General features: G+C 41.4%; 1 protein-coding gene and 1 pseudogene across 1 annotated transcript in view; both read right to left on the reverse strand.

Annotated features, from left to right (window-relative positions):
• UBE2W (ubiquitin conjugating enzyme E2 W) overlaps window positions 1-23,509 on the reverse strand; it is a 58,709-nt gene extending 35,200 nt beyond the window's left edge. Inside the window, 2 exon segments of the mRNA XM_066266334.1 lie at window positions 3,117-3,208; window positions 23,408-23,509. Of these exon segments, the coding sequence (XP_066122431.1) occupies window positions 3,117-3,208; window positions 23,408-23,509 (194 nt within the window).
• LOC136332618 (U4 spliceosomal RNA) lies at window positions 20,851-20,929 on the reverse strand (annotated as a pseudogene).
• Window positions 23,510-23,876: the final 367 nt, after the last annotated feature.

The following is a 23,876-nucleotide window of genomic DNA, read 5'->3' on the forward strand; positions in this document are numbered from 1 at the left end:
AGGTTGCTTGCTTGAGCCCAAAGGTTGCTGGCTCGGCTTGAGCCTCACCCACCCATACCACCCCGTCAAGGAACATATGAGAAGCAATCAATGAACAACTAAAGTGATGCAACTATAAGTTGATGTCTCTCATCTCTCTCTCTCAAAAACAAAACAAAACCCCACAATGATGTGCCGCCTCACACCTGTTAGAATGGCTATTATCAATAAAACAAGACATAACAAGTGCTGGAGAGGATGTAGAGAAAAAGGAATCCTTGTACATTCTGGTAGGAATGTAAGTCAGAGCAGCATCTATGGAAAACAGTATGGAAGTTCCTCAAAAAATTAAGAATAGAGCTACCATATGACTCAGTAAGCCCTCTTCTACCCAAAATATTTGTAAAAACATATGTACCCCTATGTTCACTGCAGTATTATTCACAGGTGCCAACACATGGAAACAACCTAAGTGTCCTTAGAACTGATGACTGGGTCAAGAAGATGTTGTACAGCCTGACCAGGCGGTGGCGCAGTGGACAGAGCATCTGACTGGGATGCGGAAGGACCCAGGTTCGAGACCCCAAGGTTGCTAGCTTGAGCGGGCTCATTTGGTTTGAGCAAAAAGCTCACTAGCATGGACCCAAGGTCTCTGGCTCGAACGGGGGGGTTACTCAGTCTGCTGAAGGCCCACGGTCATGGCACATATGAGAAAGCAATCAATGAACAACTACGATGTTGCAACGAAAAACTGATGATTGACGCTTCTCATCTCTCTCTGTTCCTGTGGGTCTGTCTATATCTATCTGACTCTCTCTCTGTCCCTGTAAAAAAATAAAAATTAAAAAAATAATAATAAATTACAATATATTAAAAAAAAGATGTACATATTTACAACGAAATATTACTCAGCCACTATAAAACATGAAATACTGCATTTGTGAGAACATGGATGGATCCTGAGAGCATCAAACTAAGTGAAATAAGTCAGATAGAAAATGACAAGAACCATATGATTTCCCTCATATGTGGGATAGAAAATAAAAAGCAACAGAAAAACAAACTCAAAGACACAGACAACAGCATGGTGGTAACCAGAGGGGGAGGGGGAGGGGGTGGGTGGGGTGAGATTGAAGAAGGTAAAGGGGATCAAATATCTGGTGACAGAAGGAGACTAGACTTGGGTGGTGACCACACAATGGACTATACAGACGATGTATTATAAAAGTTGTACACCTGAAAATGTATATGCTATTAACCAATGTTACCCCAACAAAATTAAATTTTAAAGAAAGGTGATGCTGTTTTGGGAGTTGTACTTTGTGGTATACTACTTGAATATTTGTGAAAATGTAAAACGTTCCTTTAATATTTGTTGTGTGGTTCCCTTCCACCACCAAAAAAGTAAAGGGTGAAAGAAAGCAAGAGATTAATACCAATTTCCTCAAGAACTATAAAGCTTGCTGTTACAGGATAGTCTGAGGCAGGTTACAAAGGGATAGAGGAAAAGATAAAAAGAGTAAAAGGGTCACTTGTTTATATCAATAAAGAACAAATGCCAAACACACCAAACGTGTGCTCTATTTTCTTTTTTTTTTTAATTTATTCTCTCCCAAGGAGAGGGAAAGACAGAGAGAGAGAGAGAGAGAGAGAGGAAACACACAGAGAGAGAAGGGGAGGAGGAGCTGGAAGCATCAACTCCCATATGTGCCTTGACCAGGCAAGCCCAGGGTTTCGAACCGGCGACCTCAGCATTTCCAGGTCGACGCTTTATCCACTGCACCACCACAGGTCAGGCCTCCATTTTCAAATTTTGACATTAATGAAAGATAAGAGCTATGAAAACACATGGGAGAACCTTAAATGCATATCACTAAGTGAAAGAAGACAATCTGAAAAACCAATATACCGTACAATTCCAACTATATGACATTCTGGAAAAGGCAACTATAGAAACAGCAAAAAGAATACTGGTTCCAAGGGGCTGGGAGGGATGGGGAGGAGGAGGGGTGGGGATGGGGGTGGAAGGATGAATGAAGTAAATTGAGAATTTTTAAGGCAGTGAAAATACTCTGTGTGATACCACAGTGATATACATGTCATTATATATTAGGCCAAATCCACAGAAAGTTCAACATCAAGAGTGAATCCAAATATATAGACTTTCTGGTGTGTCATTATAGATGCATCACTTGTAACAAACATACGACTCTGTTCAGGGCTGGTGAAAATGGGGAAGGCTGTGCATGTGTGGGAGCAGGTTTCTAGGAAATCTCTGTAACTTCTGTTCAATTTTGCAGTGAACTTAAAAATGCTCAATCAAGAACCCAGCAATGTTTAAAGAAATTGTTGGGAAGCTAGAAATTTTGTATTACATTTTCAGACATCAATATATCCATCCAAACATCAACATTTTGATTCTCCATATTCTTGTTCTCAAAGCTTGACCCCGGTCTTAATGACGCAAATATCAAAGTGAAAAGTAATCAAAATTGTTTCCCCTGAAGGATGCGTCTGTCACCCCCATTGTGTGAATTTTGGTCACTTCAGCTCTCTGGACATAGAGTATCATGAAATGTTTGAATTTACCTAACTGTCCTACAAGTTGGTCTATACTAAACTTATCTTGTTGGCTCCTATCCCATTTATGTTTCTGTAGAATTTTTTCAAGGAGAGGGATAATTATTTTCAATTTCCCCTTATTTCATAACATTTATCCTTATCTAACATTAAATCAAGGAATGGTAAGAATAGACCATATTAATGGTTGTGAGATCTTAGATACTCTTGAACGCATTTCAAAGTAATTAAAGTGCTCATTTTTAAGAGAGGAACCGTATCTCTCTATATTCTTGGTATCACATCAGGGAGGAGACTTCTGCTGTACTCCCAAGGAAGGTGCTGAATCGGAGTTCTGTTCCACTCCTAAAGAAGGAGCTGAAGACTTCTATGTTCCTCCCACCCTTCACTCTTTTCATGCTTGGAATAAGGTCTGTTAACTACATTTACCTCCTAGTGGAAGACAATGTGATAAAATATGAAAATAATTCTGTATTTTTAAAAAGTGAGTACATATTCAAATTTCACACATTATATTGATAATAAACATGTAAGTACTTTAAAAATTAAATACTTACTGTGTAATTGAATTTTGAACACTCTTTTCATTTAAAGTCATCCCAGGAGGTGGATCATTTTGCAAAGCCAACAGTTCTTTCTGCAGTCGTTTCTAGAAAAGAATATCAACAATTTGTACTTTTTAAAAAAAATAAAATTATATCCTTCTACTTAAGACTCAAAACCTTGATTAAATTTCTTCCAAATGCTCATATCTTCTTCTTTACAAACACATTACAATCTTTTATATATCCTATAAACAGCTTTATATCCTATATCAAATTTTTAGCCTGACTGGTGGTGGCACAGTGGATAGAGCATCAACTTAGAACACTGAGATCCCTGGTTTGAAACCCTGAGGTCACCAGCTTGAGTGCGGGCTTGTGCACTGGACTGCAGGGTTATCAACATAATCCCAAAGTCCCTGGCTTGAGCCCGAGTCCAGGGAAATAGAGAAACAATCAATGAACAATTAAAATGAACCACCACCAATTGATGCTTCTCATCTCTCTCCTCCCTCTTTCTCTCCCTTCCTCTCTTCCCCTTTCTCAAATCAATAAAATTTTTTAAAAAATGTCAACTGCCTATTCTGTAATTCACAACCTCTTGTTAAAATATTCCTAAATATATTTGTAAAAATTGATGCTGTAAACAGTCAGATTTAATGACAGGTGCACTGAGCGCGTGCCGTAGGCCCTGACTTCTAAAGGGCCCACAAAAACCCAACTTTAGTCTTTATTCTAATGACATCAAGTTTGATTTCATATGTGCAATTTTCACTAACAGTACATGTTTTTTTATTTAAAAATATGGTTAACATGTATTTTTATTTTCTGTCTCTCTCTCTTTTTTAAGGTAAGCCCAATATTTTCTTCTGCACTTGGGGCCTCAACCAACCTTAATTCGCCTCTGGCTGCAAAGTGGTTATGAAGAGCAGCCAGCTGCCTACAAAACTTCATAGCTACTCCTGAGTTTTAGTAGTTCTTCCTCTACTGCTTTTCAATTATAAATACTATAGTTCTCCATAATCCTTTAAGAACCATAATCCTTAAGAATCCCTGAACAGGGATTGAACTAGCAACCTTTGTGAATCCGGGTGATGCTCTAACCCAGTGGTTCTCAAACTCTTTGAAGTCGGGGCACTTTAAGAACATACCATTTCAGACCCGGGTTCGATTCCGGCCAGGGCACACAGGAGAAGCGCCCATTTGCTTCTCTACCCCCCCCCTTTCTCTCTGTCTCTCTCTTCCCCTCCCCGCAGCCAAGGCTCCATTGGAGCAAAGATGGCCCGGGCGCTGGGGATGGCTCCTTGGCCTCTGCCCCAGGCGCTAGAGTGGCTCTGGTCGAGGCAGAGCGACGCCCCGGAGGGGTAGAGCATCGCCCCCTGGTAGGCAGAGCATCGCCCCTGGTGGGCATGCCGGGTGGATCCTGGTCGGGCGCATGCGGGAGTCTGTCTGACTGTCTCTCCCCGTTTCCAGCTTCAGAAAAATCCAAAAAAAAAAAAAAAAAAAGAACACCATTTCAGACAGACAAGCATTCCAGAGGATATACAGTAATCTGTCGTGCAAAAGTTTTGGGAGTTTTAAAGAGTTTTAGTGTGTAATTTACAGCCCATATTTTGGTTTTCTTTCTTTTTTTTTAATTTAATTTACTGTGTTTACATAGATTCTAGTGTTGCCCTGATTGCATCCCCCCACTCCTGTATTCCCCTGCCCTGATTGCATCCCCCCACTCCTGTATTCCCCTCAACAAATCCCTTACCCCCCTTCCCAATAGTTCCCTCTCCCGTCCTTTCAGGTTTAATTCTGTACCTCAGTTCACATTGTTCCTTGGATTCCTCAAATGAGTGAGGTCATATGCTATTTTTCTTTCTCTGCCTGGCTTATTTCACTTAACATAAGTTTCCAGGTCCATCCATGTTGTTGCAAAAGGTAATATTTCCTTCTTTTTCATGGCCCCATAGTATTCCACAGTATATATGTACCACTGCTTTTTAATCCACTTGTCCACTGACAGACACTTGAGCTGTTTCCAGATCTTTGCTATTATGAACAATGCTGCCATAAACATGGGGGTGCATTTCTTTTTTTGAACTAGTGAATAATTTGGTTTTCTTAAATAACGATGATCACCAGCACGTTATTTAATCTTTCAACAGCAGAATGCAACTTATCAGGGCCCAAAATATGTAAACTTATTTTTCCTCATACTAGAGTTTTCAAAATGGCTATGTATCTTGCGTTCTTGTTTGTACAGCTTTTATTGTTCAACTCTTCTGTTATTATCATTAGTGGACATTAACTTTTAGTACAAAACAAATAGAAAACACAAGCTCTTAATTTATGGGGTTATTTATTATTTTTAATTGATTTTAGAGAGAGAAGGAAACAAAGAGACATACAGAACATTGATCAGTTTCTGTATGTGCCCTGACCAGGGATTGAACTACAACCTTTGTGAATCCGGGTGATGCTCTAACCCAGTGGTTCTCAAACTCTTTGAAGTCGGGGCACTTTTAAAATCCTACAATTAATTGTAGGCACACTATATACAAATTTCTGAGAAATGTTATAATAATTAAGTCAAATAGTAAATAAAGAAATATAAAGTCCAAGCGTGCTTTCATGGTAATTAAACGAAATAAATACGACAAAATTAAATTTATTCTGACATTAAAATACATTTTTATGTTACATTTTTTGAGTTATGCTTTTTAGAATTTATAAAAAAGAGGAGTTAAAAAATAAAAAATGACAAAAAAGTTATCTTTTTATATATATAGATATTCTTAGTAAGATTTAGTAAATTTGGCAGGTCCCAGCGTGAATGTGTTGCGTTTTTTCATTCTTCTGTTTATGAGAAACATGAGCCTGATGTGTCCTAGCGATTTCTTCAATGTTTGGGCACACATTTGAAAGGCAAACTCTCATTTTCTCGTCAATAAATTGAAGAACTCCTCTCTTTTTACTCTTAATGGTGTTGAGGGTAGAAAATCCTAATTCATATAAATAGGATGTTGAAAACTGTAGTAAAATAGCCCTGGCCGGTTGGCTCAGCGGTAGAGTGTCGGCCTAGCGTGCGGAGGACCCGGGTTCGATTCCCGGCCAGGGCACACAGGAGAAGCGCCCATTTGCTTCTCCACCCCTCCGCCGCGCTTTCCTCTCTGTCTCTCTCTTCCCCTCCCGCAGCCAAGGCTCCATTGGAGCAAAGATGGCCCGGGCGCTGGGGATGGCTCTGTGGCCTCTGCCTCAGGCGCTAGAGTGGCTCTGGTCGCAATATGGCGACGCCCAGGATGGGCAGAGCATCGCCCCCTGGTGGGCAGAGCGTCGCCCCTGGTGGGCGTGCCGGGTGGATCCCGGTCGGGCGCATGCGGGAGTCTGTCTGACTGTCTCTCCCTGTTTCCAGCTTCAGAAAAATGGAAAAAAAAAAAAAAAAAAACTGTAGTAAAATGTTCAAACCTTTTTAGATATTGCCACATATTCTTCTGTTATAAAAATCCAAAGGCTTCCAGAGACAATGCCTTATGTTTAATCATCAATCCAAAACCCCCACCATACATATCATCTTAACTTTACACCAAACAAAGGATAGAAGAAATTTGCTTCCAGTCTTTCCAGGGAACATGGGAGGTATTGTAAACAATCCAGCACCACAGCTTAACAGCCTTTTGCAACCTAATTAGGTAAGTGAGGTGGGGGGTGGGGCAGACTGTCCGTTTACAGTCAATTCCCACACCTCTGTTCTCCAAAAATCTAAATTCCAAAAACCCTGTTGGTTTTTTGGTCCCCAACAGGCACATATTCCTCTGGAATACCATAGGCGCACCTGGAAATCTTGTACACATACTTGGCACATACTTTGAGAACCACTGCTCTAACAAATTCAGCTTTCTGGCCAGGGCAATTTATGGGTTTAAAAACCAAATATTGTCCTGACCAGGTGGTGGCGCAGTGGATAGAGCGTCGGACTGGGATGCGGAGGACCCAGGTTCGAGACCTCGAGGTTGCCAGTTTGAGCGCAGGGCTCATCTGGCTTGAGCAAAAAAAAAAAAAAAAGCTCACTAGCTTGGACCCAAGGTTGCTGGCTTAAACAAGGGGTTACTCAGTCTGCTAAAGGCCAACGGTCAAGGCACATATGAAAAAGCAATCAATGAACAACTAAGGTGTCACAACAAAAAACTGATGACTGATGCTTCTCATCTCTCTCCTTTCCTGTCTGTCTGTCCCTAGTTATCCTTTTCTCTGACTATCTCTGTAAAAAAACCAAAAACCAAATATTGGCCCTGGCCGGCTGGCTCAGTAGTAGAGCATCAGCCTGGCGTGCAGGAGTCCCAGGTTCGATACCCGGCCAGGGCACACAGGAGAGGCGCCCATCTGCTTCTCCACCCCTCCCCCTCTCCTTCCCCTTTATCTCTTTCTTCCCCTCCCGCAGCCAAGGCTCCATTGGAGCAAAGTTGGCCCGGGCGCTGGGGATGGCTCTATGGCCTCTGCCTCAGGTGCTAGAATGGCTCTGGTTGCAACAGACCAACGCCCCAGATAGGCAGAGCATCGCCCCCTGGTGGGCATGCTGGGTGGATCCAGTCGGGCGCATGTGGGAGTCTCTCTGACTGCCTCCCCGTTTCCAGCTTTGGAAAAATATAAATAAATAAATAAATAAATAACCAAATATTTGCCCAACCAAGCAGTGATGTAGTGGATAGAGCGTTGGACTGGGATGCAGAGGACCCAGGTTTGAAACACCAAGGTCGCCAGCTTGAGCGTGGGATCATAGACATGAACCCATGGTTGCTGGCTTGAGCAAGGGGTCACTCCCTCTGCTGTAGCCTCCAGTCAAGGCAAATATGAGAAAGCAGTCAATAAACTACTAAGGAGACTAAGGAGCTGCAACAAATAATTGATGCTTCTCATCTTTCTCCCTTCCTGTCTGGCCCTCTCTCTGTCACACACACACAAAAAAGCCAAATAATCAATGGTATTAGAACTGTATGCAATATTATAAAGATTCTGAATAAACACCTTTTCTTGGATTAAAGTAGACAAGCATGGATATCTGTTCAAAACTCATGAAGCATTTATAAACATTTTCATAGTTTCAACTTCATGTCTACCATCTCCTGAACTCTAAACTCCTGAACTCTAACTCTAAATCTATTATATCTCATCGAATTTACAAAATTTGCACACATAAATTCCCCCATTATAGTAAAAATGAGCTTTAAACTTAAGGTGCACATTAGCTGAAAAAAATTCCAATGCTCAAGATGTGTGCCAGACCAAATAAATCAAGCCCTGGAGACAGTTTCCTTTTAAAGCTTCCCAGGTAATTTAAAATATAGTACTAAAATTGAAACCTCTATCTTGAGTTGTGTATAACTCAAGAAAATAAATGGGGGAAGGTACAGATCTATGTTAGAAAATGGAAAAAGGAAAAGAAGGAATCTGAATGTAGTAACATTACTTTTTATGAGTTTTAACCTGGCTTTAACATATTTCAAATCAAAGGTGGACTAATAATTTAAATCAAAATACTAGTGAATTCGGCCCTGGCCGGTTGGCTCAGCGGTAGAGCGTCGGCCTGGCGTGCGGGGGACCCGGGTTCGATTCCCGACCAGGGCACATAGGAGAAGCGCCCATTTGCTTCTCCACACCCCCCCCCTCTTTCTCTCTGTCTCTCTCTTCCCCTCCCGCAGCCAAGGCTCCATTGGAGCAAAGATGGCCCGGGCGCTGGGGATGGCTCCTTGGCCTCTGCCCCAGGCGCTAGAGTGGCTCTGGTCGCGGCACAGCAACGCCCCGGAGGGGCAGAGGTAGCCCCTGGTGGGCGTGCCGGGTGGATCCCGGTCGGGCGCATGCGGGAGTCTGTCTGTCTCTCCCCGTTTCCAGCTTCAGAAAAAAAAAAAAAAAACAACAAAAAAAAAACTAGTGAATTCTTATTATTCACAGTAGCTATGTTCTATCAAGTCACAGCAAATACTGAACCATGGTTCCTAGGGGAAATAAAGGGTTAGGTTCCTGCAATCCTCTGATTACATTCAACCAAAAATAATGGTTTGTGTCTGTTGAAAACCACCTTAATGTAGATTGTTGATTCTTTAACACTGAACACAGGGCCGACTGCATGTGCCTGAACAAGGTTACTTGACACACAGTCTTCTTGCAATTACAAACAGTAAACAGCACTTCAGTAATCAACTTAGGGGCCATTTTAAACACAGAAATGTGAAAAAAGTGGCAATACATCAACTGGGAAAAGGACTCTTGTTTATAGTATGACAACTGAAACAAGGCTGAGCATCACCTTATTTGACCTCAGCTGGGACACAAACTTTCAACTCAAATTTTTCATTTTTTGCCCACCTGTTGTGCAAATAAATCGCTATAAGAGCACCATAAATATCCATTTTTAGGATTACAAATAAATTTTACTGAGTAGGTGGATTCACAAATACAGAATCCATGAATGAAGATGAATTTTAGACATATCAAATCAAGATAATTTAAAATAATTGTTATAAAGACATGAATTCTATGACATTTCTACTAAACAACATCAAGAGCAAAGAAGGCACCAACATGTCCGGCTACGCAATTTTCACCACTAGAATCTTAAAGCTTTCCTAAGAATGTAACAATTTCTCTATATCAAAATATATAGACTAAAAGACCCCTAATACGCTCAATTTGCTCAGTATTTCTTTTTTTTTTTTTTTTGACAGAGAGTCAAAGATAGAGACAGACAGGAAGGGAGAGAGATGAGAAGCATCAATTCTTCATTGCAGCTCCTTAGTTGTTCATTGATTGCTTTCTCATGTGCCCTGAAGGTGGGGAGAGCCTGCAGCAGAGCGAGTGACCCCTTGCTCAAGCCAGCAACCTTGGGCTTCAACCAAGCAATCTTTGGTCTCAAGCCAGCAACCCCACATTCAAGCTGGTGAGCCCGTGCTCAAGCCGGATAAGCCAGGGTTCAAGCCGGTGACCTCAGGATCTCGAACTGGGTCCTCTGTGTTCAAGTCCGATGCTCTATCCACTGCACCACTGCTTGGTCAGGCTACTTCCTTTTATGTAGTAAAAAAGTATATTATATTGTATTAATTATCTTTAATCACACAATGCAGCAATGATTTTAAAGAAAAGTATGATGGCTGGACAATATACACGAGCTCTAAAATGCCTTATGACTCAAAGTTTTTGTAAGTCTAAAAATTAAAGTTGGTATGCCTATTTTAATTGCAATAGCCAATATATGAATACATAAATAGTTATCAGGATTACAATCACATTTTGTTTAGTAGTTTGGGGTACAATATAAATTCTACTCTGAAGAACAGCTAACATCTCCACTTTCAGAAATAATTTGAATCCAGTAGTGTACTATCAAACCTGATGGACTCCCACCTTGGGCCTACCATATTTCCCCATGTATAAGACGCAACCTTTCCTCAAAAATGTGGGGTCCCAGCAATCCCTCTACTGGGTATATATCCCAAAACCTCAGAAACATTGATACGTGAAGACACATGTAGCCCCATGTTCATTGCAGCACTGTTCACAGTGGCCAAGACATGGAAACAACCAAAAAGCCCTTCAATAGAAGACTGGATAAAGAAGATGTGGCACATATACACTATGGAATACTACTCAGCCATAAGAAATGATGACATCAGATCATTTACAGCAAAATGGTGGGATCTTGATAACATTATAAGGAGTGAAATAAGTAAATCAGAAAAAAACAAGAACTACATGATTCCATACATTGGTGGAACATAAAAATGAGACTAAGAGACATGGACAAGAGTGTGGTGGTTACCAAGGGTGGGGGGGAGGGAGGACATGGGAGGGAGGGAGGGAGAGAGTTAGGGGGAGGGGGAGGGGCACAGAGAACTAGATAGAGGGTGACGGAGGACAATCTGACTTTGGGCGAGGGGTTTGCAACATAATTTATGACAAAATAACCTAGACATGTTTTCTTTGAATATATGTACCCTGATTTATTAATGTCATCCCATTACCATTAATAAAAATTTATTAAAAAAAAAAAAATGTGGGGTCCAAAAACTGGGTGCATCTTATACAGTGGTTGTAGATTTTTTACTTGCATTTCCCGCTTTTTAGTGCTTGCTGTCTTTGCGCTCATTGTTTCTCACTTGTTAACAGTGTATTACGATAGGTTACGTTTTGCTATGTTCCGCCCAGAAATGGCTCAGAAAAGATTTTCATACAGGGCTGTATTCAAGTTAAAAGTGACACCATTGGCACTGGCCGGTTGGCTCAGTGGTAGAGCGTCGGCCTGGCGTGCAGGAGTCCCAGGTTCGATTCCTGGTCAGGGCACACAGAAGAAGTGCCCATCTGCTTCTCCACCCCTCCCCCTCTCCTTCCTCTCTCTCTCTTCCCCTCCCGCAGCCAAGGCTCCACTGGAGCAAAGCTGGCCCGGGCGCTGATGATGGCTCTATGGCCTCTGCCTCAGGCGCTAGAATGGCTCTGGTTGCAACAGAGCAACGCCCCAGATGGGCAGAGCACCGCCCCCTGGTGGGCATGCCGGGTGGATCCTGGTCGGGCACATGCGGGAGTCTGTCTGACTGCCTCCCCGTTTCCAACTTCAGAAAATACATTAAAAAAAAAAAAGTGACACCGTTTGCAAAAATGAATGGAAATCGTGCTGCTAAACAGAAGTTTGGTCTTCCTCCAACTGAGAAATCAATCCAAGACTAGCTATGGGAATAAGAAACCCTACTGACAATACCACAGCCTAAGGCCATGAGAGGCAAGTCAGCAAAATGGCCTCATTGAGAGAGGGAATTGAAAATATGGATTGAAGAGCAAAGGGCAACTGAAATTCCTGTGTCCACAAAGATGGTTCAGCATGAGGCAAGAAGAATTGCTGGCACTGGCTGGTTGGCTCAGTGGTAGAGCATCGGCCTGGCGTGCAGGAGTCCTGGTTCGATTCCTGGCCAGGGTATACAGGAGAAGCGCCCATCTGCTTCTCCACCCCTCCCCCTCTCCTTCCTCTCCATCTCTCTCTTCCCCTCCTGCAGCCGAGCCTCCATTGGAGCAAAGTTGGCCCGGGTGCTGAGGATGGCTCTGTGGCCTCTGCCTCAGGCACTAGAATGGCTCTGGATGCAACAGAGCGACGCCCCAAAGGAGCAGAGCATCGCCCCCTGGTGGGCATGTTGGGTAGATCCCGGTCGGGTGCATGCGGGAGTCTGTCTGACTGCCTCCCCGTTTCCAGCTTCGGAAAAATGCAAAAAAAAAAAAAAAATGCTGATGAAAAAAAAGTTACTGATTTCAAAGGAGGGCACAACTGGTGCTTCAGGTTCATGAAACAGAATGGACTAAGCATGCGTACACGCACCAGACTTGCCCAAAAGATGCCTGAAAGTTATGAGCAAAAGGTCCTTGAATTTCACCATTTATCATTCAATGTCGGAAGACACATCAGTTTGAGTTGGGACAGACTGCAAATATGGACAAAACCCCCCTTCAATTTGATGTTCCAAGTAACAGAACTGTTGGTAAGAAGGAGGTGCAAACTGTAACTGTGAAGACAAGTGGACACGAAAACAGCTATTATAGAATTGTTCTAGCTTGTTGTGCCAAAAGAACCAAGCTGGCTCCTATGCCAATTTTCAAATGCAAAACTGCCAAAAGAAGACATTCCTCAAGGAGTGATTGCCCACGTTCATTAACAAGAGTTGGATGGATCAGGCTGGGGTGAAGATCTGGTTTGAGAAAGTTTGGAGAAGGAGACCAGGTGGGCTGTTACGCAAACCTGCCCTATTGGTGCTTGATCAGTTCAGGGCACACATAACAAAAAACACAAAGAAGATTGCTGCAGAGCAAAAAACAAAACTTGTCGTCATACCTGGAGGCTTGACATCCCAGCTCCAACCACTTGATGTCAGCATTAACAAACCCTTCAAAGTTCCATAAGAGATTAATGGAACCAATGGATGAAGTCTTCTGGGAACAATTTGACACAAGCAGGAAGAGTGAAGAAACCAACTATAGGAAAAGTTTGTACCTGGGTGAAAAGATCCTGGGATAATATCAAGATTGAGTTCATCGTCAAGTCATTTAAGAAGTGTGGCATTTCAAAAGCCATAGATTGAACTGAAGACGAGGTAATAAATGAAGACAGTGATTTGTCATCAAAGATGAGGACAAGCTAACGGATGGGAGTTTTGACAGTGATGAGGAGTTGTATGAATTTTATGATAAATAAAATAAGTTCAATAACTTTACATAAGACATTTTTTTTCAAATTTCAGGTTCCAAAATTAAGGTGCATCTTATACATGGGACCGTCTTTTCCACAGAGAAATACGGTATACAAATTCTACACGAAAACAAGCTGCTATATTAATACTAAAAAACTCAATAGCCTGACCAGGCGGTGGTGCAGTGGATAGGGCATTGGACTGGAATGCGGAAGACCCAGGTTCGAATCCCCAAAGTCACCAGCTTGAGCGTGGGGTTGCTGGCTTGAGCATAGGATCACAGATATGACCCCATGGTCTCTAGCTTGAGCCCAAAGGTCATTGGCTTAAAGCTCAAGGTCGCTGGCTTGCACTGGCTTGCGTAAGGGGTCACTCGCTCTGCTGCAGATTCCCAGTAAAGGCACATATGAGAAAGCAATCAATGAACAACTAAGGAGATTAAGGAATCACAACTAAGAATTGATACTTATCTCTCTCCCTTCCTGTCTGTCCCTATCTGTCCCTTTCTCTCTCTGTCACACACACACACACACACACACACACACACACACACAGAACAAAAACTAAATACACCTCACACCATATAACAAAAGTTAATTCAAAATGAACCAAATACTTCAATATAAGAGCTAAAACTGTAACACACTCAGAATGTAATCAAGTGTAAATCTTTGTGGTTTTTGGACTAGCTAACAGTAATTTCTTAGCTATGACACTAAAAATACAAATGATGAAAATAAAATAAATTGAACTTCATTAAAATTTAGAAATTTTGTGCTTCAAAGCACACCATCAAGAATGTGCAATGTGCTGGCCTTTATCAGGTGGCTCAGTTGGTTAGTGTTATCCCAATACACTAACGCTGTGGGTTCAATGTCCAGTCAGGGCACTGTAAGAGTCAATCAATAAGTGGAACAACAATAAGAGCACAAATAAGTGGAACAACAAACTGGTGTTTCTTTCTCTCTCAAGAAGAATATGCTAACACAGCTTGCAAAATAGGAAAAAATATTTGCAAAACACTCCAAGCAGAGAAAATAAAGGCAAAGGCAGAAACAGTATGTATGGAGGTCAATAAAGCTATAGAGCCTGACCAGTGGTGGCACACAGATAAAGTGTCTACCTGGAACGCTGAGGTTCCTGGTTCAAAACCCCAAGGTCACTGGCTTGAGTGCAGGGGTCACTGGCGCAGCTTAAGTCATCCCCTCCCCCTTCAAGGCATGTACAAGAAGCAATCAATGAACTAAAGTGAAGAAATCATGAGTTAATACTTCTCACTCTCTATCTCCCACTCTCAAATCAATAAAGCTACCATTGTACCTTGAGATACGAGTTTAATTAGTTCTGTAACTGAGCTCGTAAGCCAGTCAACTCGTATATCAAACAAATTTCTCCCATTTAAAATAACTGAAATAGATTTAACCCGTTCCAGCCCTGTGAAACATCCCCAAACCATCATAAATTATGAAAAAAGACATGTTTTTAATTAAGAAACACACATGTACACTTTACCAAAGCATAACAAAATATATGAAATAAAAGAAAAAAGTGTTATTTAGTACTGTATTCTTACCTTGGAGACAGATGAGTGCGGCTAACGGAGGTGAAATGTCGGAGGAGGAGGGAGGGAGGAAGGGATGCAGGCACTGTAGACACGTAAACTAAAACTGCACTTTCTTAACACTAAATGTAAACTAAAACTGCATTTTCTTAAAACTAAAACTGCACTTTCTCTACTTAAAATGAAACCACAAAAACTTAATTGTAAAAAAACGAACTTTCTTAACTTTAAACTTAACCTAAACTTAACATTACATATTTTTCATTTACTCGTCCCGTTTTTGCCTTTTTGGCTGCACTTCCGACACTTTCACTTGCAGGACTTTTGAATAAAAATGTATCCAAAGAGGTCTGCTTTTGCCTGCCTTTTAAAATGTTACAGAAATGTGACAAACAAGTGTCATTAAAAAGTGCCGAAGCACCACCAGTTGAAACTTTTTCTGAGTGTTTCTTTTCAATGCGCCAATGCACCAACTAGTGGTAACTTCCCAAACTGGAAAGCTTCTCCCAATTGCCAGCATGTCTTTAATTTCACTTGTAGAAATTACTTATTCCGACTCTACCTTCTCCTCACTACTAATCTCTTGCAGTAGCTCCACATGTTGCATCATCTGTAGTTCCTTTAACTTCTCAGTTGAGAGTTCCTTCTCATGTTCCTCAACGAGCTCATTTACGTCACCCTCATCTACCTCCAGACCCATCAACTTTCCGAGGAGCACATTCTCCTCCAACACTTCTACCTCGGTCTTGGTCTCTGGTTCAAATCCTTCGAAGTCCCTGTCTGTAACAACATCAGGCCATAACTTTTTCCATGCCGAGTTCAAGGTTCTTCTTGTTACCTCTTGCCATGCCGAGTCAATAATGCGTAAACATATCACGATGTTGTAGTGATCTTTCCAAAACTCTTGTAGGGTTAGAATTGTATTCTCAGTCATCTCAAAGTAGCAGCGGAACAAGTTCTTTGTGTAAAGCTTTTTAAAGTTGGAAATGACCTGCTGATACATAGGTTGCAAGATTGAAGTCATGTTGGGTGGGAGGTAGAGGACTTTCATGAATTTGAACTCATCAAGAATGTTATCTTCAAGACCAGGTGGGTGGGCTGGAGCATTATCAAGGATTAGTAATGCTTTCATCGGGAGTTTATTTTCTTGAAGATATTTCTTCACTGCAAGACCAAAGACGAAACTTACCCATTCAATAAAAAACTGCCGCGTAACCCATGCCCTAGCATTGGCATGCCACATAACCTGGCCTTAACATCAGCACTTGCAGCTTCACCATGCCTCACCACCGAGTGGATGCCAGATCTCTTCTTGAAATTTTCAAACCAGCCGTGACTTGCCTTAAACGTATCTTCTGCTGCCTCTTTTGAGGTTAATGGTTCTTTCTTCTTCAAGTAGCCTTAATAATACATGCCTTTTCACATAAGACAGTCTCTATCACTGTATCTCCTGCCAGCTCTTTCTCTTTCACCCACATCAGCAGAAGCTTCTCCATTTCTTCATGAATATTTGTCCTTAATTGGGACAGAATTGTAGTTCCTTTTGCTGGATTTGCGCTTTTGATGGCATCCTTTTGTTTAAGGATGGTACAAATTGTACATGTATTGTTGTCCTACAGCCTTGCCAGTTCAATCACCCATACACTACGCTCATGTTTTTCTATTATTTCTTGCTTTACTTCTATCAACATCATCTTCTTCTTCTTCTCACCACTGTCCTTTACACTCACTTTCTTCGGCCCCATGATAGCACACAGAAAAGTTAGTAAAAACTGCAAAAATGATGCAAGAACAAGTACAACGCACAAGATTCGACTTGGTTCTGCAAGTAACACGTGAGAAAGAACGAGATGCTGGTGTTGTGCTGCCGATATTGGACCCATGCGCCAATGCACCAACTAGTGGTAACTTCCCAAATCATGTATCTCGGAATTTCGCTTGTATCTTGAACAAAAATTCGGACTGAGTTGCAGCTCGTATCTTAAGAAAGTCGTATGTTGGTCTGCTTGTATCTCAAGGTACCACTGTACTTCTTTACTTACAGATGGGAGGTACATAAGAATTGCATGAGATAACAAAAATTTTTATTTTAAAAATGTGTAAGGCAACATTGAGAAAAGGCAAATGTATGTTCTTCTTGTTTCCATAAGTTGGTTATCAAACAAACATGATTTTAAGTTAATAAAACTGTAACAGAACTAATTTCATTTTTAGAAAAAAAAAAGAAATCTCACTCCTGAGGGACAGGGAACATGAATAAAACACACTACTCAAAGGGTTAAGCACTGAAAAAGAACCTGAATCTAGGTATTTTGATTCCAGATTCTGTGCTTTTTTTCCTAATGATGTTTTTACAAAAGCAAGTGAATGAAATTAAGAGTTTTTCTCAGAATAATTAATTCAAAGGCATGCACCAGTTGGTGATCTAAAAACTGCATTATAAATAAAGGCTATCACATGAGAAAATTGTAAAAACACCTGACAAATATGAACAAGTATTTTATAAATAAAACTAATACTAAAACAGCAATGATACAAAGATGCAATAAAATTCACCTAACAAATTCTCAATTTATCTTTTTAAATTTATTTTTAAGCCAGAAAGAGGTGAGGGGAGGGAGGTACAGACAGACAGGAAGGGAAAGAGGTAAGAAGCATCAACTCTTAGTTGTGGATCTTAGTTGTTCATTGATGGCTTTCTCATATGTGCCTTGATGGGAGGAGGGAGAAAGGGAGGGAGGGAGGGAGGATGGGAGAAGATAGGGAAAGGATAGGAGGTGTCTCTAGCTGAGCCAGTGACGTCTTTCAAGCCAAGGACCTCGGGGTTTCAAACCTGGGTCCTCAGCATCCAGGCCAATGCTCTATCCACTGCACCACCACCTGCTCAGGCTTTAAGATTTTATTTATTGATTTTACAGAGGGAGAAGGGAGAGGGGGCAAGAAGTAGTTGTTTCACTCTAGCTATTCATTGGTTGCTTGTCATATGTGCCTTGACTGGGCAAACCCAGTTTTGAATCAGTGACCTAAGCATTCTAGGTTAGCGCTCTATCCACTGAGTCACCACAGGCCATGCACAAATGCTCAATTTAGACAAATACTATGTAGAGTCTATTTTCAGAAAGATGCCAGATCACCCCTACTTTAAAAGCTCTGCTCGATAATAAAGATTATCTCTGAACAGTAAAGATTTGCCACTATAATTTCACAGGTATATGCATAATGAACCTCTTTTAAAACTTGGTGCATAAAATAACTTTATAATATACAGTATAAGGAATGTTTTCCTCTCATTTTCTTAGCTATAAAGCTATATTTTAGTAAATGCTTAATTCTTGACTGAAAATTTAAATAACTATCCCAATGATTTCTCTACAATGCCAAATTTATTAATATGCTCATTATCTACAATTTCACAGCATCAGTAGATTTCAGAGCTTGGTTCGTAATCACAGCTTCATTAATCAGTTGCTATGTTGTTTTGGATAAGTCACTTTTCAAACAGGTGATTATGTACTAAAAGTCACTCTGTTTCTATTACAATGAAATGAGATTCTCTTGACTTCCTATTTTACAAGTTTGGAGTAAGAATCCAGAGAGAAAGAATATGAAAAAATACTGGAAAAAAAAAGTTATGACAAACACATAAATCAAGAAAATACTCCAACTTTGGGTAGGATATGCATAATATGCATATACAGAAATATAAACTTTAAATTATGCCTTTATAGGTTCTCAACCCTACCATTATAGAATTGCTTAATAGACTTCTCTAAAATAGAATTAAACCGATGCAGAATTTGCTCTTTAGGAATGCTTCGAAGTGTCAAGTTATGGTCATTTATTTACCATAGTCACTATGGGTACAACTAAGGGACAAGGAGAAAGCATGTATTATTCTCACGGATTCTATGGCCCAGAGGAATGGAAGAATTAAACAAAAGACCCAAACAAACACTTTGGGAAAAATATAAAAGGCATCTAATAAAGTCTTTCATAAAAAAAAGTAGCACAATGACTGCGTTGAGCGAAGATGATAGCTTTATGCTTTTGTTCACCTATATGCGGCTACATCTATGTACTGATGTTTATCATTCACAGAGAACACCTTCAATTCTATTATATGCTCTTTCCCCTTTCCCTGGGCACTTGCCCCAACAGCTCCTGAACAGCCCTATTCCCAGTCAGAATACTCAGCCAAACTTCTCAAATATTATAATTCTAGCAATATTCCCCAAGTTCCCAGCACTCAGTAAGCCTCAGTATCTAAGATGACAATCAATTTTCTAACTTTTAATTATGCTGTAACCTTTCATAATAAGATCAACAAATAGTCATACGGACTCTGTCAAGGCAACATGAGTACAATAACAGTAATGCTGGCAAGAGCCCATATTCTATCTCTCCCAATCACGACAGCCAATTACTTGAGTAAAGGGCAATGCAGTTGTAAATAATCCAAAATAATTTATTTCTAAGTCACCTCAAAATAAGTACACATTCGTAATCTATCTTTCGTTGCTAAATCTCAGTCTCCTTCCATCTAGCCAAATCAAGAATAGTCTTAAGATTCAACCAGGTAAGAGGAAGAAAACACAGAAAATCCACAGAAAATTCAATCGACAGTTTTTCTCAATTATACCAGTTTTTAGTTTACAAATATCAATTATCACTTTCTAAGATCTCAGATATAATGTAAAGGAATTTCACAACTTAAGTTAAGAAATAAATCTAAATGGTCAAATTAGAAAAGGATACCAAGTATACTTGAAACTTGCCAACATAAAAGAAGTTTGATGAAAGTTATATTCTAAAATCAGAAAATATATCCAGGAAGCCAAGTTACTTAAATTGTCTCATAATACATATTTGTCAATGAAATGAGCAATAGGAAAAGAAAAAAAATTAAATACAAAAATAAAATGGAACATAACATACAAAATACAATTTTATGGTGTAGCTGAAAACAGAATACCCCATACTGCTATACTTTTAGGATGTTTAGGGTCACATAAAATTCTCTTTAATAGTGCTTTTGTAGCTTGGGGAAAGTTTGTACCAAATAAATCAAAGTCTCTAAAATGCTAAATCTAAAAATTTCCTAACAAAGAACTTTCATTTAAGATTTATAGAATTATCAAAATCAAATGTAAATGTTTAACTGCTAACAATTTTAAGTACTGTTAGGAGACCACCATTCCCTAAGAATAGTTTCTTAAAACATACTCTAAACATAATCTTGGTGATTTGTCATTTTGTTCCAAAAAGAAAAAACTGGGAAACAATGTCTAAAAGGCTGTATGTGAGTCTGAAAGCCACAATCTTGAACTTTCCATTAAAGAACTCTAGCAGTATTACAGAGCAGAGCTTCCCCAGCAATGCAGGTGTACCAGAATACTGATCCTCATCCAAACGTGTCACAGAACTGCCTAGCTAGGTGCTTTCTACCTCCAACAACCTCACCCATCTTAGCATGCAATTCAAAAAGTATGTTCTCTATGTGCCACGACCTGAAAAAAAAAAAAAGGTTGGAAGGCACTGAAAGAATACACTAAAGCAGTTACAACCTCAACACTTAAAATATTTACAATACCTCAAACTTTAGAATACTTTCTCTCTAAGGAGAAATTCAAAGTCTACTATTAGTTACTGATCCTAAAGACCATTCTTATCAATTCAAGTAAACAAATCCTGTGTTCCATTTGTATAATATGCATGTTTTGAAAATGCAGTTCCTCTTACTGCTTAAGTAATCTTTTCAGCAGCAGTAATATCCTGGTGGGCAAGATAAAGAAATCTGTCAAGTTTTTAGGTAAGACTTGCTCAGAGCAGCATTCGTATCTGCCACACTTTTTCCTAAGCACTCTAACGAAACCCCCAAAATATCCATTTCCTAACCTCCTTCCACACTTTTTCTCCACAATAAAGCCGTCTAACATAACACACAATTAACTTAAAGATTTTGTTCATATCTATCTCCCCCAACTAGGCTATTTTTTTTTTATTAGGAATAATCACTCCTTGGATAAACCTCATTGGCTATAATACTGCCACTGCGCAAAGCTCTGACACTTTATCCAGCATCTGGATGATGAATACCTGACACATAGTGGGCCATCAAAAAATAACTGATGCCTGACCTGTGGTGGCGCAGTGGATAAAGTGTCAACCTGGAAACGCTGAGGTTGCCGGTTCAAAACCCTGGGCTTGCCTGGTCAAGGCACATATGGGAGTTGATGCTTTCTGCTCCTCCCCCCTTCTCTCTCTCTCTCTCTCCCCCCTCTCTATAATGAATAAATAAAATCTTTAAAAAAATAAATAACTGATGACAGAATGAAAAAGTTTTATAAGTTGATTGCAATTTTAAGTGTAAATTTGTTTTGAAAAAAGTTAAGCTTTGATAGCTATACTATCAAGACGGTCAAGAAAATAAATGTTCACCAAAGACACAGAATAACCACATACAGGGTCATGTTATATTTGAAAAAAGCTTGATTTATCTGTATTAAAATATTTGTCAAGATACTACCAGACAATCTATATGAGATGTTTAAAAATACAAGTAAAAAGGTTTAGTTTTAATTAAAATAGGGAACATTAGTTTTCCATTTCTCTCAGAAAACACAAAGAATAAGGGTGGTAAGACAGTCCAAGGTAGTAACTGAGATACAGAAAAATGCAGTATTATGCAGGCAAGTATTTTTTTCCATTGCTTAAGTCATCATGTAAAATTCATGGTTATCAATATTAACTTCCATACTGATTCATTTTTCTCTTAAAAGCAAACCTTCCAGACTCTTGAAGCTTAAATCTAATCACTAATTCATTACTCCAACAATTCTCTTGAGAAATATAATCACATATATCGTGGATTTTAATCTTACAACAAATACTTTTAATGTTAATACACATAATCTTAAACTCGTCATATAGCCCAGCTACTGTTTAACCAGTGTTCCAGTTCCTTTTGAGGCCTCAAATGACGGAACTTCTCTAACATCCCTGGGGAGATTAGTGTAAAGTATAATGTTTCCTGAAATTGTTCTTGGTTTTCCCCTGCAGCATTTCACGACATCTTTTCAAATGTTATATATAAATACATTATTTTTTTCTATTCTGCAGAAAAGTCTAGAGAGAGAAGCAAAGGTAAAATACTGTATGAAAAACAGGTTGAAAGGGATAATGCAAAAACACATAAGGAAATGTGAACCAAGTATGTGCACAAAAGAGGAAAATGATGAATAAAGGAGAAGAGATCAAAGAAAACTACTGTTCTGGACAAGAAAAAAAGAAAAATCCAGAGGAGGGATAGGGAGACTTATTATTCCAGAAACAAAAGCACAAAATCCTTCTAAGAAAGAAGGTGACCTCTTTCTTTTCTTCAAGAGTCGTTAAAACTCTAAAAGGCACTCAGCTGACACCCCAAACTAGAGTTCCACCTGTCTTCCTCTGTGCTTTGACGCAGGTTGTCTTCATCGGTAAATTACAAGGGGGCCACTGATAACGCGGAGTCAATCTCCACAAAACTGTAAATGTGGTTGCCATCTTTGCCAGAAAAAAACCCAAACTCCTTGGATTCGTTAAAAACACACACACACACACACACACACAACGGTTATATTAAGTTGGAAAGCCAGAAAACCACGCATTGCCAAATCAGGTAGCTGTGACACGGGTTAACAAACACCTCCTCGGTTCCACTGAAAACCCGGGGAAGAGGAAGGGCAAAGGGCTCCGGCCCGACCGCGACCACAAGGGTGGGGCGCCGGAGTGGGGGGAAATCGAAGCCGAGCTATCCCGGGAGGGCTCCGCGGGCTGGTGACTTGGCTCTCGGGGACAGCGCACAGGAGGCGGCCAGTGATGCTGACGAACTAAGGGCAGCTCTGGGAGAGGGAGAGGGAGAGAGAGCAAGCTGTTTGCCGAGAGTTGGGAGGCTGACAGACGAAGGTACCCAAGAGGCAAAGGATTAAGCGGCAAGGGAGAGCGGACGGGCGGAGCGGTGAGGGAGGCCGGGCGTGGGAAGCCTGGGCAGAGGCCGCCGAGCGCCCTCGCAGCCAGCCGCCCTCCCCGGGAACGCCTTCCCAGCTCCCCCACACGCAGCCCCTCGCGGGGCTGCCCCTGCCTCGGCGACCAGGGCCGGAGCAGCTGTTTCCGCCCCGCAAGGGACCGCGGAGGAAAAGGCATCCCTGGGCGGGCGGGCAGGCCGGCTTCGGCCAACTGTGCGAGCGAGATGACTTCGTAATGACTACCGCCGACCCAACGCCAAACTTCGCCCTCTCCTCCCTTTCGCCTTCTTTATCCCCCAACTTCCCGGCCGGCTGGTGTCCGCTTCCACCGACCGAGCCCGCCTCCCCCCCCCCCCCCGCCCTTCTTTTCGCCGCCTCTCACTCCTCCCCAGTGCCCGAAGACTGGGAAAGCACTGGCCGCCAGGGCCGCTCCCGAGCCCGCCCGGTGCCCCAGAGTCCCAGACGCCGCCCCCGACGAAGCGCTCGCATCCTCTCGGAGGCTCCCTCGCCCGCCCAGATGCTGCAAACTCCTCTCACCTGCATTGACGCCATGATGGAACCATCCCCCAAAGGCCGGCGGGGCCAGAGACGCAGGGGGCGGAGTTGCCGTGCTCACGTCACGCCGCGGGGGACCAGCATCCCGGGCGCGGGGGCGGGGCCTCCGATTCCAAGGAATGGTGCACAGGGATTGGCTGGCGCTTTGGGCACCGCGGAAGGGGGCGGGGTGGGGAGCGTAAACGGCGCTGTCAGTCTCCTCTGGCCCGTCCAGCTGTCCTACGTCCCCTTCGAGCCCACCCGCTGACTCGATCACTCAGGGAATGCAGCTCCAGTCTGACCCGGTTTTGTGGGGGTTTTTTCGTCTTACCCCGAGAACCTAATGATGTCGGGACCCGTGGGTTTTTTTAAATTTGTTTTGTTTTTCCAACCACAAGTTTTACAGATTTTCCCTTTTGGATGTCTTCCTCACCGGTCTGCCCACTTTCACGCCCTTGGGGCGGGACAAAAC

This window comes from Saccopteryx bilineata, chromosome 3, assembly GCF_036850765.1.
Source record: "Saccopteryx bilineata isolate mSacBil1 chromosome 3, mSacBil1_pri_phased_curated, whole genome shotgun sequence".
Taxonomy (NCBI): Eukaryota; Metazoa; Chordata; class Mammalia; order Chiroptera; family Emballonuridae; genus Saccopteryx; species Saccopteryx bilineata.